Here is a 13,183-nt window from a genome sequence, read left to right as displayed (position 1 = left end):
GAGGTGGGTGGCCCTTGATTTATTTTCCAAAATAAAAATTGCTGTAGAGAAGCAACTTGGGAGAAAGAAAGTACAAAAAATATCTTTGGAGCTTACTTGTTGGTAACCAGTCGCATGACAGTCCAATCTTTAGAGAACATCTCGGGTCGGATGAGAATCCTGAAGACCGTGAAGATCTGAAGGAGGAAGTCCTGCACCAAAAATAAAAAAACACTATTGTAGTCAACTTGTGTTGCAGCACCATTTGTGTTCCAATGGTTTATATGTTAGCATTAAGCTAGCAGACCATTCTTAAGGTTGTTCTAAATCCACAAAGTGTCATTCTCTTACTTTTCTATTTCGTAAAAATTGAACTCGTACCCTCAAGTCGTCTTTGCTGCTGAAGGCCTGCAGAAGCTGCTGGTAGTGTCTGTCACTCATCTGTCGGAGCAGCGCCAACAAACATGCCACAAACTCCCCCTAGCGGCCAGAAAGATTCACTTTGTTTAGTTTTTTCAGCAAGGAAATAATTGATCAAATCACTGCCAATGACTAATTAATTAATTTAGCCGCAAGTTATGTGGAGACATGACACATTTCCTCAAGGAGCCTTCGGGACATGTCAATGATGAGCTCATCGTTATTCACCCCCCCCAACACACACACACATTTCCCGAGTGTGTGTTGCATTGTAAATCTTAATTACAGCCATTTGTGTTAATGATGTTGGCCACTGCAGTAACTTCATTCCAAATCTATAACGACTTGCCAAAACGAGAACACACACACATACAGTGACATCCTGGAATTGAAGTCTCATGGCAGGTCCGGCAGGTTGCGGTCGGTTGCTGATTTCCAGAATAGTCCTGAGAAGAACTCCCAGAAGACTTTCCACAATCAGGTCCACTTCTTCCGAGACCGCCGGTTCCTGCCAAGAAAACACACATGTTGAGAAGATGGCAATAGTGTGTTTGTTTGTGTGTGTCTGACAAGATAGACAGGTGACAGGCTTTGGACCGAGCCATAATGAGAAGATGCTCTGGGCTGGCACATTGACTGTCACCGCTGTCACGTCGCTTTAGATCTGGTACCACACACACACCCAAAAGAGCAGTCCAGAATAGCACTTGCTAAATTGATGGTCCTCATTAGCACGCGGCGGCTAGCTCGGCTCGGACCTGAAGGCACCAAATCTGAGACTGCAGGCTGGGAAATATTTTTTTTGCACCCTTGGAATACTCACAGAGGTGCCGTTCTCCTCCTTCTTGATGAGCGACAGCATGCTGGTGAGGATCCGAGCGCACATGACCAGGTCTCGTTGCTCCTGCATGTGAGCCTGCAGGATGCGGAGCACCACCGGCAACAGGATGCATCTCGATTCTAGAATAAAAAAAAAAAATTGTCGCTTTGAAGATCAGCAGAGTGATGAATATCCTCACCTGGGTTAATGTACAGCTGGCTCTCCACCGTCTTGGCAAGGCACTGCAGCTTGACGGCCTCCAAGGGGCAGTCGGCGTGGACGATGGCGGGAAGGCTGCCCAGCGTCTCCCGCACGAAACCGGCCACCTCGCGCACCGTGAAGATCTTCAAAAGCTCGCCGTAAACGGCCGGGAAAGTTCGGAGGAACACCGCCTGTGCGCAGAAGCGTGTCGTTATGAATTATGCATGCGCGGGGAAATTAAAGAGCCACTTTCCCCTAAGACTGAAAATCCTTTGCTTGACTCTTAGCAGCTAAAAGCACTCAGGCTACAAATGAGCCTATAATAGGGATTTAAGTGAAGCAGACTCAAGATCACATACCAATATTCTTTTTATATTTTCATATTCGTTCTTTCTTCAACTGAGATTTAGTAAAATTGAAATAAAAAGTGCCTTCTTAATAATAACTAGGCGGGATACTTGATTATTGCTCAGTTAAAAATGTGGATGGACGCTGAATAATGCTTTTGAATCATAATACTAAAAATATATACTATAATGATAAATCATAAGAATATATAATAATAATAAAAAAAAATACTATTGTAGGATATGGCATGAAATTGGTAAAAAAAAAAAAAAAGGTTGGTCCAAATTGGATATGGAATGACATGGAATTAAAAATGTGATTTTTTTTTTTTAGCCACACAGCAATTCAGTTCAGGTCCAATGTAGCTTTTTTTTCACACATGCCAGAATAGTATAGCGATAATCATTTCAGCGCCGAGTTAATTTCCAAACGCAATCGTTGGATATTTCTCCACTCAAAGAGCCGTTGCAAGAATGTCATTGGCATCCTCATCCTGTTTGTTTTGCTCTTTCTTAAAATCCGTGAAGGCCCCTCTGCCTCTTCTCCCAGCAGGGGGAAAAAAAAAAAAAAAAAAGAAGTCATAACAGTTTGACTCCAGCCCCGCTGGGAGCGTGAAACGATTCAATCGAAACTGCACGATGAGGAAATGTGTGTGTCTGAGATGCCGACTCCAGATTTGCGCTTGCCTGTGTTTGTGCCACCGGGCTGGTGCCTTTATTTTCCTGCGAGAGGAAAAAGCGAATGGACATGAAGAGCTCATGGATGCACACGCGGAACTCCTCGTCGTTCTGGCCCCCCGTTGCCAAGGAGAAGAGGCGGCGGGACTGGATGATATACTTGAAGATGTACTCGCTGGCCTGGAAAAGAAATACCCAGACTTTACATCCTCTACAATAATCGTGATAATCAATAAATGGTCTCGTACCTTGAGGACCTGCTGAATATGTTCCTGATGCTCGGCATCCACAATGCGGTCCACGTACCACTTGAGAACTTTAATCAGGTCCCTTAGGCAGAATATTCTCAATAGTTACTCTGCTCTCTTGTGTAGCCACAAGGGGGCGCCCAAACATTTGGAGTTCTTTCTTCAACGCACCTGTATGACAGAGCTCCTGCAAAGTGGCTCTCAATGTAGGTGTCCATCACTGGCTTGAAGTGCTGAAATTTGCTGTCTTGGAGAAGGTTGATGATGTGGACCTGCCAGAGACAGCATTATATTTTTGATGATCAATTTATTTTTTTGTTTCAAATGAGTATTCACAATTTGAGAATGCACCGATACCGAGCGCCGATACTTTCGATACCTGGTATCATTTTCCAAATGCACCGATTTTGCCATGATCAATCATTTTTTATTTTTCAAACTAGTATTTTTTTAGAACACACTGATACCGAGCACCGATACTTTTGATACCTGGTATCATACTCAATAGTAGTCATTTTCCAAATGTACTGATTTTGTCATAGATTTAAAAACTACATGGAAAGGTGACAATCGGATCCGGCAGATTCTTTTTTTCTTCCATCGCTCTGAGCAGGAAACATGTGCTCCGAGACAAAGATCTATCAGAGCAGCTCAGCGTGACGGTGCCCAGATTGCTTTACGGCGCTCTCATGTGTTTACGTCTCTCCATCTTCCCACAGCAGGTGCAGCCTTTTTATTCTTCAAGAAAAGCGCTTACCAGAGAGTCAAACACCTTGAGGCCGTATCTCTGGGAGCTCTCATCCAGAATACCAAAAAGTGTGTCCAGAGTGTCTTGTAGGAACTACAAAAAAAAAAAAAAATACACGTTAAAGGTCATAAAGGTCAACCAGCTACGATTCTGAGCATACTTTAACAATCTCCGAGCCGTCGATCTCCTTCAGCTTGGAGAGGCTCTCGTTGATCCGTTCGGGGTGCGCTCGCCACTTCAACAGGTCCAGCATATCTCCTGAGATGTTTAAAAAAAGCCGCGTCAACATGGCCGCCGTCTTCAATTACGCCGACCAAAGGTAAAAGCACATCTAAACGAACGTTTTGAAGTGAAGCCGCATATTTCCCGGCGTCCCCCAAAAGATGAATAAAACATTATTTCACTTGTCTCTTCAGATTGGATTGAACCTGAGGCGTCTATTTTTTTTTTTTTTGGGTTGTCGCACACAAAGCGTTTTTTTTTACAGTCAATCAAAGAAAGTCACAGTTCTCTGTGATTTTTTTTTTATATTTTAAATAAATAATTTCAGGATTCAGTTTGGGTCACCCAAAAACCAAAGCAAAATGTTTTTCCCAGCTTTCACCCTGCCATTTTATTTGTGACGATTACCAGACTGAGCTTAACCACAATTCATCAGGCAAGCTTCCAATATAAAGAGAAGGAAAAAAAAAAAAATGGCCAAAAAGGACTTTTCACCGTTTTGTGTGAGCTTGGTGGAGCAGAGGAAGCTGGTGATCCAGAAAGACTCCTTGGTTCCTTTCAGCGTCTGGTTATTGGACGGGATGTTGCTTTTGGAGAAAGGCAGTTTCAGATAGCGAGTGCATTCTGCCAAGTTGGTGTTCTCCTCACACTGGACACATGAGAAAAAAGTAAATAAATCAAGTCTAAATTCCACCTGTCGGTACCTGATGTTACGCAATCACAAACGGGAGGGGGAGGGGCTGTTTTATTGATGGAGCGTGCGGTGCCTTAGACCGCTGGAGCTTCGAAAGCTTGGCACATTTTGGACTGCTGCTTCAGCATCTATTTTGGGGCTGACGAGAAACTAGGCCATGGAAGTTTTCATTGAGCTCTTCGGCAACTTTCATCTGACATTAGCCCCGCCCCCCCCCCCCTTTCCCCCCGACCAAGGAAGAATCTGACAATGGCGTATAGCGAGCAGAGAAGTAAAAATACATTAAATAATCAGACGTTGGGTGACTGTCGTGTCCGGCGGGCTGACAAATAAATCAATGCGGCGTGCACGTCATTGTGCCTGAGGTTTGCGCACACACACACACACACACCCCTTTTGCCTGCAGCCTGCAATTACGGCCCAAGCGGGATGTTTTTTTTTTTTTTTAAATGACGATTTTAGGATGGTTTATTTGCTCCTGGCTTTTGATGCGTCACCACTAAAAAGGTTCGAAGCGACGAGCGTGCCTCTTTAATACGGCCACGCCAGGATGCAGATGAGGTACTTTTAAAAAGCAGTGAGTGAGAAGTGTCACATGACTTTTTTTTTTTTTTTTGACAGCCCTTGGCGTTAAATAGTGATGCACTGAGAAGGCGTGAATCACATAATCATACATTTGGGAGGAAAGCTGCAAGATACACATAAATAGCTTGTGTGCATAAATAGGGAAGCTTAAAATGAAATTAGAGCCAAGACAATATAGAAGCTTTGTCAACTGAGTCAGTTTTTTTTTTTTTTTTTTTTGCTGCAGAGGGCAAACAGGCCAGTACCTTATGGATAATGAGCTCATGGGTGCCATCTGGCAGAGTCCTTCCGTCCTCCTGCATCAGCGGTACAAAGGAGTAGCCGAACAGCTTCTTCTCTCCCTTCTCTTTTGCTGCGGAGAAAAGCCAACATGGACAGGCTCAATATACAAATATATATATATTATTTATTTTTTTAAACTGTATTTTCTATTTTTTTCTATTTATTTATTTTTTTATACAAATATATATATTTTTTTAGCTGTATTTTCTATTTTTTATATTTATTTTTTATTTATTTTATACATTTATATATTTTTTTTCCGGGCATGCATATCCATGGCTTCTTACTGGAGCAATGTCGGAACTCGAAGCGCACGTGAGATCCCCGAAACATGTCCACGGGGATGGGCAGCTTGATCTGCTCCGCCCAGCGTGGACTATTGTTGTGGTACAGCACCAACGAGTGATATTCATCGCCGCCCGGTTCCCCCGAGCCGGCGGCTACGTGACTCTGAAAGGAAAAAAAAAAAAAGCTGAGGTTTCCATGCGTTTCTATTTTCCGTCCGATACGGAAAGCAAAGAAGCAGAAGTGCTCGGAGATGAGCAACACGCTGGAGGTACGGCTCTCATCTGGGTCAGCCATATTTAAATGAAGAATTTAGCTCTATAATAAGCTAGCATCTAAAAATAAGAAGCCATTAAGGGACAAGCTAAGTTAACTAAGGACTCAAATTGGAGGTGTTTACTGCTGAGAAGAGACTCATTGAAAATTACACGGGAAATTTTCAAACCAGCTTCCAGACTAATTGGATGAAAGTCAATTTGCACCATGGAAATATTCATCTTTATACCTTGAGGATGTGTCCATCAATGTCCAGCAAGTAGATGGTGATTTCTACATTCCTGGCAACGCTCTTCCCACCCTTTTCAAATTCTCCTTTCTCCAGCGTGACGTAAAGGTCATTTCTCATCTCTCCTGCAAAACCAGACATTGATTATTAAAAAAAAAAAAAAAAAAAAGCAGTGTTACCGATGACCTGCCAACAGCTTCGAGACATTTTTGTCTGTGTGTGTGTCTGTGTGTGTTAATGCATTCTGACAGGGGGTGGACATCATTTACATTAGTAGTACTTAACGCTACATTTTGTGTTGTCGTTAAATCAAAGCCAGTGACCTGACATTTAGCGGCTATTATGTACATTTGAACTTACACGTCAGTACCGAGTAAAGTACAAAAAAACAAAAAAAAACGACTTTAACTCACTGTGATTTTGCCCTTTTGTATTTTATTATCACACGAGGGACACTAATCGAATAACACGGCCGATAAAGTTAAGTATATTCCCAAGGTCAGCTTTTTGTCATTGTTGACGGGGCTAATGTAGTCACGCTAACAGGTTAAGAAATAAAGCTAATTGCCTCCGAGGCAAGAAAGGTGACTCTGCAAAGAGATTAGTTGGACTTGCATGTTCAGAAAGACGATTAAAAAAAATCCGTAAATCATATTAACTGTTACAGTTGACCCCTGTATAAAATATAACTTTTATTAATAGTGATAAATATATTATATTATATTAAATTTATTTATGTTTGTTATATATTATTATATATATAAATATATATTATACATTAATTTAATATATAGTTAATTGTATATTGCCGTCTCGGGTCAACATTTATTGGCTGCTATTTACCGATTTGCCGCTCTTGACAGTGGTAACCATAGCAACAAAGAGCATCCAATAGTGAAACCGCACAGACACAAATGGATAAAAAAAAAAAATATGGGCAGGTAAGTATAGACTCAATTACCTTGGGTACAATGGGTGAAAAAGGGAAGAGGAGAAGGTGTGGTTGGTAGGGGGGTGGTGGGGGGGTTGCAAAAAAAAGAGCAAATGATGCAGTCAGCCACAGACGAGGGAGCGGGACGGTTTCCTTTGCCCAGAGGCGGACTTTCTTGGTCAGTAATGGAGAGGGAGAGAGCGAGGGAGTGAGTGGAAGGGGTTTGTAGTCAGGCAGAGACAAAGGGAGCCAACATAAATCTGTGTTAGTGAGGCGCTGGGGGAGCCGCAGTCTGTGCTTGCTCTTTATCTGTGTGACCAGACAGTGCACCTCGCTTATGTCAAAGGGAGGAAGCTTTACCCGGGAAAAGAAAAAAAAACTTGTTTTAAAATATCACTCTTTCTTTTTGTAGTGGTCATGTGATGCAAGGTCATCTGCATCATTTGACAGGCACCTATCGACACTGTGTGCACTTGAGAATTATTTATGAATATTTAATCAAGTATGTGTAATTTGCTCTCGAGCTGGGTGAGAAGATGTTGCCACGGCAACCGCTGTAGCTATTAAAAGGCAGGTCAACGTATACAGAGCATACGCAATACTGTGCTAGGGATGGCTAATTTTAGTTATAATCATTTTTTATCATTTTTCCAGTCATTTTGAACGGCTACGTTTGTCGTTTCCTCATTTTCAAACATGCAAGAAAAACTACTAACGTAGCCCAACTAAGACGTCTGCCATCTAGTGGTGATGAGTGACATTACAACTTCAAACTGCAAAAGCAGAGTGAAATACGACAAAAGTTTCAATATATTATTTGGGAGACTATAAATGAGCTCGGATATGATAAAAGAGCTTACTGTTGCTCTTCCGCCGCATGGGGCTCCCAAAATGACGGCTTTTTGGCTGCCGTTCAAACCTCAAGTCATGTGTTAAGTCGCTTAAAGTGGATTGAAAGAAGCAGCGGCCCGGAGCGAGAAGCGGATGTCCAGACGGGAAAACATTTATCCGCAAACGCTTGCCCCCTTTACATCCCGTCGTGCTTGAAAAGCGACTTTACTGTGATCCCACCTGGCATGATGACATCAGAGAAGCCCAGTTTCCTGGTGATGGACACGCCCCTTGTGAAGAGCACCATGTATTCCCGTCTAAGCTGATCAATGTCCCCATGGAGGAGCTGGAGAGCCACGGCCAGCCCTGAAAACACGAGGAGGTATCACACACGGATTTTTGTTGACCATATTAATAACCACTAACACAAAAAATAAAATAAAACACCTGTGTCGCATTAGCAATTTAATTTAATTTAATTTAATTTAATTTTATTTTATTTTATTTTATTTTATTTTATTTTATTTTATTTTAGATTAAAAATCACACCCTATACGAAGCTGCCCTTATAGGACAACTCGAAATGTCAGCATGAATAATAGCACTTGCAGAAAAGGTCACGCTTGAGGTTTTGTTGTCGGAGAGATGAAAACGCTATGAGAAGTCATGTGATGGACCAAAAAGATGAAAAAAAAAAATTCAAGAAGGAGATAAATTGAGAAATAAATGTCTCATACATGTCGAATGGTTTTATAGGATGTACACAAGGCCTAAGGGGCGGAGCCATCCAACTTGTTCCACGTTTACATAAAACGTTTTCTCTGTGTCGAGTTATTCTTTCTCCGCCACACAAAAGCATCTCATTATTATTCGGGCTGACAAAAGCGTCCTCAACCCCGCGCTGGCCTCAGCCCACCCGGCCCGCCTCCTCGTCGAGCGGGTGGAAGGAAAGTCCAAAACAAAACATTTGAGCTTGCCTACGCTGGCATGGAGGTGAGAGCTGAAGCAACTACCTGGCCCTGACTCATCGCTTGCACAAACACTCTTATGAAACAACCGCTTTCAATGCACTGGAAGATTTTTTTTTTTTGCAACAGCCCACCCAAAAAAAAAAAATCTCCGCTTCACATTCGGCGACACCCAATCTCCAAATACATCAAGATAACAATTTTGCCGCATCGCCTTTGAGGGAAGGCGGATGATAAATTATCATTGCCGAGTTCTCCTGCAGTCATTATTTGTTCGTCGGGGGAAAGAATTGCTGACGAAGCACTTTTGGGAATTTGTGAATGCAGCTTTCACAGGTATCAAACTGCTCTGGATTGAATGTGACCATCCGTAATCTTTCTGACATACTATATTAATTTTTTTTTTTATATTTCTGGCCAACTTGTTGTCATGAGAAACCGCTGATGCGGCTTTTTTCCGTCTACTATTTCTACAAAGCGTGTGAGTGCATTTTGCAAGCGCTGGCAGGCTTCCTGCCGAGACGACCATGTGAGGCTTTTCAATTGCTCTTCCGGAAAGAAGAACTTGAATGCGCACCAAACAACACTGTGAGTCAGACTGGCCGGAAGTGGACTGATCTCACGGCACCAGATTTATGATGACACAGGCAAAGAGGCCAATTGAAGAAATTGCAACATCATTTATAGCTTAAAAAGTGGATGTAAAGCTTCCTATTATTATGAATGATTTAACTCAGATAAATTTCGAACAAGCAAGTATGGCGAAAATATAAATCAGTAAATCGCAAATGGGATTAGATTAGAACGTGGGTGTCCAACATAAGGTTTGAGGGCCAGATACGGCCCAGCACATCATTTCATGTGGCCCGCAAATTTTGCATCAACTCAAATTACAAATTATCTTTTCATTAAAAAAAAAAGTAATTTGGACTGCGGTATTTACCTGTGTTGGATCCGGACAGATTATATCTGGAGTTGGCCTTCTTGATGATGTTCTCGTGGATTTGGTACCACTCGCTTTCTGTGTTACACCTGAGATGCCACAAAGAGCAATAATCAGTTTAAAATAAAAAATATATATATATTGTGAAATCTTATCCGATTGATCTTGTTGTGGTGACGGGGGGGCGTCGGCTGGGCACTTACGCGTAAACCTTGAGCAAGTGGTCGTCCTTGGAATCGGCCGTGAGCAGATCGGCGATGCTGACGACGGCGCAGCCGAAGGGACGGCGGTATTGAACGCTACACTGGTTCTTCTTCTCCCCGGCGCCCATTCTCCCTGTGCGAACAATTTAATTAAATTGGATTAATTTTTAAGAAAATTGAAAAAATTTATTTTTATTTTTTTGCCCACCTATTCTTATGACGTGCACGACAATATAGACATCTTTTCGAAGATCGCTGCTCCCCAGATCCTGACGGGAATACAAAACACGGCTTTGACATACTCGGTTAGGGATTGACAAAAAAAAAAAATGCTTGGCATCGTCTCCTTACCACAAACAGCGTGCACTGTCTCTCCGTCTTCTCCGGCGACTTGGGCAAGCCACTCCTATTCAGCCTGACAAAGAACCTTTCACTGTCCCAAGAAAAGAAAAAGCAAAAATGGGATTAGCTAGCGTCACTGAAATATTAAGCGGCAAAAAAAAAATGCTTGCTGGATAAAATGGCGTTGTGGGATGATATTTCAAATTGGTACAAATGACCAGAACACGCATGACGGACAAAAGCAGAAAGGACGGTTTGCATTTGGATAAAAAAAAAAAAAAAAAAAAGGCATCCTGCTGGGCCCCGGCAATCCGGTTAGGTGACTTTCACAGTTGGCGAGATAAGCGGAGAGAAACCCTTGTAATGCACCACAGAGCCTGATAATGTGCCAAATTGCTGACAAGGCGAATCTCGCAAGGGCACCAAAAACTCACCACTGTTTTGTGATGCGTCCATCTTTCATTTCGAATCTACTTGTTGCTCATCATAAGCCTTGTTTCACTTTTTGGAACCGAGCCTTAGGGAAAAAAAATCCAGCTGGTCTTTTGGGTTTGCTTGGCGCTCGTGTTTGAATTAATTAGCCTTCAGATGATTTATTTAATTAAAAAAAAAACTTCAAGCGTTTATGTCAGGGAATATTTTTTATCCTGGCTTGGGAATTGGCTCGCTAGTCATTAGCCGCTCCCGAGAACTTTCCACGCCATTTATCCGAGCGTACGCAGACAGATTCCTGTGCATCAGACAGCACCTTAATTAGCGGCCTATTGTTAAAACGCGTCAATTAACAGCTACTCGTGTCCTCCCCCCATCACAGATGATCACCCGAGCTTAGAGGACCCCCCTCCTCCAACTCCAGTGGGACCTTATCTGGTTCTATCAGCGCTCGTATTAACACAACATGAATGGCCGGGTTCCCTTCCCTCTGGGCCCGCTCGGCTCTCTCCTGATATCGATAATTGCATTTGGACCCGTGCGCTCGCCCGATGGAAAGGGGGCGGGGCTATTGTAGAAACCTATAAAGACACCAAACGGCCACCAACATAAAGAAAATGGCGCCGTCGGACCCCGATCTGGTCTGCGTCGGAGTCAAGCAGTGAAATGGCGCCCTGCCAGGCGGACATTGGAAATGTGTGTCTGTTTACTTGTGCTGCCAGACAGTGTGAGACAACGCTGGCAAGGTGCCATGGTTGGATTTCCCCCCCCCCCCCCTCCTCCTGGAACATCAACACAAACCTTAGCTGAATGACCTATGACCTCATTTTTTTTTCACTCTTAGATTGACCCGATGTCCTTCACTGATTATTATTTTTTCAGTGTATTACAGAAAAAAAAGGGAGGCCTTCAAGAATTTGGATTAGTCCTTAAAGAATAAAGGAAGAAATACAAAAAAGGTTTTTAGCGGACTAGCGCTGGATGCTAATTTGTGGCGATTGACATTCAGCCACTTTGGTGAATACCTGAGCGGTCGGTTCTCTCGCCCGTCATATATGTGGAAGAAGACCTCAAGCTCCTCCCCCAAATTGGCACTCATCAGACTCTTAACGTGGACGAACAAGTGATGCGTACTGGCGGGCGTCGGCGTTTCCTTCTTGCGATGCCGATGCTCCATCTGCGGCGTAAAAAGTGAAATGAGAGGAAAATGCAATCCATTTTGGAGAGAGGCGTCGAATAAAAAATATTGACGTATACAAAGGGATGGATTTGTTGAGGGTAACAAAAAGCTAAATCTATAAGCTGAAAATCCTCAAATACAGGATGAGAGTAAATCAAACAGAGTTAATCCGATTGAAGGAACAATCTCCACAGCGGCCAATCACATTTTGCTGTGTTTAACAAATGACACTAAATATGGAATTATGAATCGGTCGAGGACACGCTTTCATTCTCGAAAATCAACATGGAGAATCTGTCCTTAATTGCCTTTACTGTATAAACAAAGGTTGAATGAATGAAAAAATCAAAAGAACCCGAACCCTAACCCTAACCCGAACCCTCTCAACCCTTTGAACGGAAACTCGGGTTGCTTATGTTAAAATCAGTGCAGATTTGACATGTGGCGCCCAACGTGGGGCGAAGAAAACTCGCCATCCTGCCGCGTTTGCTTTTGTTTGCAACAACAAAAATGAAACAGATGGATTAAGTGCTTCAATTACCCCCCCGTGAGAGGAAAGTCATCTCACTTTGTGTGTGTGAGCTACAATTTTCCCAACAGTGTGGTTGTCATGGTAACAGCGCTCTCAGAAGATGTGAAGGAGAAGCAAGGGAGCAGGTACGTTTCCGAATCAATAAAGCTCCGGCTTTGACAAAACTGATTTAATATTAGCCATAAATGTCCACCCTGTCATTCCTGCTAATATCATTTTTCCAATTTTTGATTTGAATTTTTTTGAGCAGGTTCAAGAGAACCTTTTGGAGTGCAATGGAAAAGCACTCACCAGTTTGTAGAGTTCCGTCACGCTGATTTCATCCGGGTCCACCATGCTGAACTCCTGTCTAGGGACCAGGTCCAAACCCAGTTGTCTGAAAGAAAAAAAAAAAAAAACAAGAGTTTCTTAGCCTTTATTTTCAAATGTCCCAGAAAGACTCAGACTGGATGTCACTAAATATAGAGTGAAGGATCCAAAGAGAGTGATTAATCATTTATTTCGCGCCGGTGTGACACTGAGGGGAGGGCGAGTGAAAAAAAAAAAAAGACAGGTGGAAGACAGAGTGCACACCGAGGAGTTAACGTGCCAAGAAAAACACGGAAAAGGCAGAGCAAGTGTCTCGGAACTCACTCGTTGCCCCAGTCCAACCGGGCCGTGATGTGCTGCTTGACGTCCCTCATGCGGTCGTGGGTGAGGTGGCCCACCAGAACCTGTCTCCTCAGGTCCAAGATTTCATTCATCACGTGCCACAGCCGGTGGAACAAATCCCCCTCGTTCTTCTGAGGGAAGAAGCGAGAACGCTCA

At 43.0% G+C, this 13,183-nt stretch overlaps 1 protein-coding gene across 4 annotated transcripts in view; it reads right to left on the bottom strand.

Annotated features, from left to right (window-relative positions):
* dock4b (dedicator of cytokinesis 4b) overlaps positions 1 to 13,183 on the bottom strand; it is a 41,074-nt gene that overhangs the window by 15,119 nt on the left and 12,772 nt on the right. For all 4 annotated transcript variants that reach the window (XM_088366860.1, XM_088366857.1, XM_088366858.1 and 1 more), the window contains exons 5-26: positions 13,010 to 13,158; positions 12,668 to 12,752; positions 11,690 to 11,841; positions 10,242 to 10,323; positions 10,099 to 10,159; positions 9,891 to 10,023; positions 9,688 to 9,776; positions 8,017 to 8,142; positions 6,015 to 6,139; positions 5,512 to 5,674; positions 5,188 to 5,294; positions 4,159 to 4,312; positions 3,602 to 3,699; positions 3,451 to 3,534; positions 2,865 to 2,965; positions 2,694 to 2,775; positions 2,455 to 2,625; positions 1,419 to 1,611; positions 1,223 to 1,359; positions 773 to 907; positions 361 to 459; positions 97 to 191 (exon numbers count right to left, since the gene is read on the bottom strand). In XM_088366860.1, the coding sequence (XP_088222986.1) occupies positions 97 to 191; positions 361 to 459; positions 773 to 907; positions 1,223 to 1,359; positions 1,419 to 1,611; positions 2,455 to 2,625; positions 2,694 to 2,775; positions 2,865 to 2,965; positions 3,451 to 3,534; positions 3,602 to 3,699; positions 4,159 to 4,312; positions 5,188 to 5,294; positions 5,512 to 5,674; positions 6,015 to 6,139; positions 8,017 to 8,142; positions 9,688 to 9,776; positions 9,891 to 10,023; positions 10,099 to 10,159; positions 10,242 to 10,323; positions 11,690 to 11,841; positions 12,668 to 12,752; positions 13,010 to 13,158 (2,621 nt within the window). The remainder of the gene's footprint in view (positions 1 to 96; positions 192 to 360; positions 460 to 772; positions 908 to 1,222; positions 1,360 to 1,418; positions 1,612 to 2,454; positions 2,626 to 2,693; positions 2,776 to 2,864; positions 2,966 to 3,450; positions 3,535 to 3,601; positions 3,700 to 4,158; positions 4,313 to 5,187; positions 5,295 to 5,511; positions 5,675 to 6,014; positions 6,140 to 8,016; positions 8,143 to 9,687; positions 9,777 to 9,890; positions 10,024 to 10,098; positions 10,160 to 10,241; positions 10,324 to 11,689; positions 11,842 to 12,667; positions 12,753 to 13,009; positions 13,159 to 13,183) is intronic.

The sequence above is a fragment of the Syngnathus floridae genome, chromosome 22 (assembly GCF_059516105.1).
Source record: "Syngnathus floridae isolate MCC-2025c chromosome 22, RoL_Sflo_1.0, whole genome shotgun sequence".
Taxonomy (NCBI): Eukaryota; Metazoa; Chordata; class Actinopteri; order Syngnathiformes; family Syngnathidae; genus Syngnathus; species Syngnathus floridae.
Note: the sequence above shows the minus strand (reverse complement) of the source record. Positions and strands in the feature narration are given on the sequence as shown.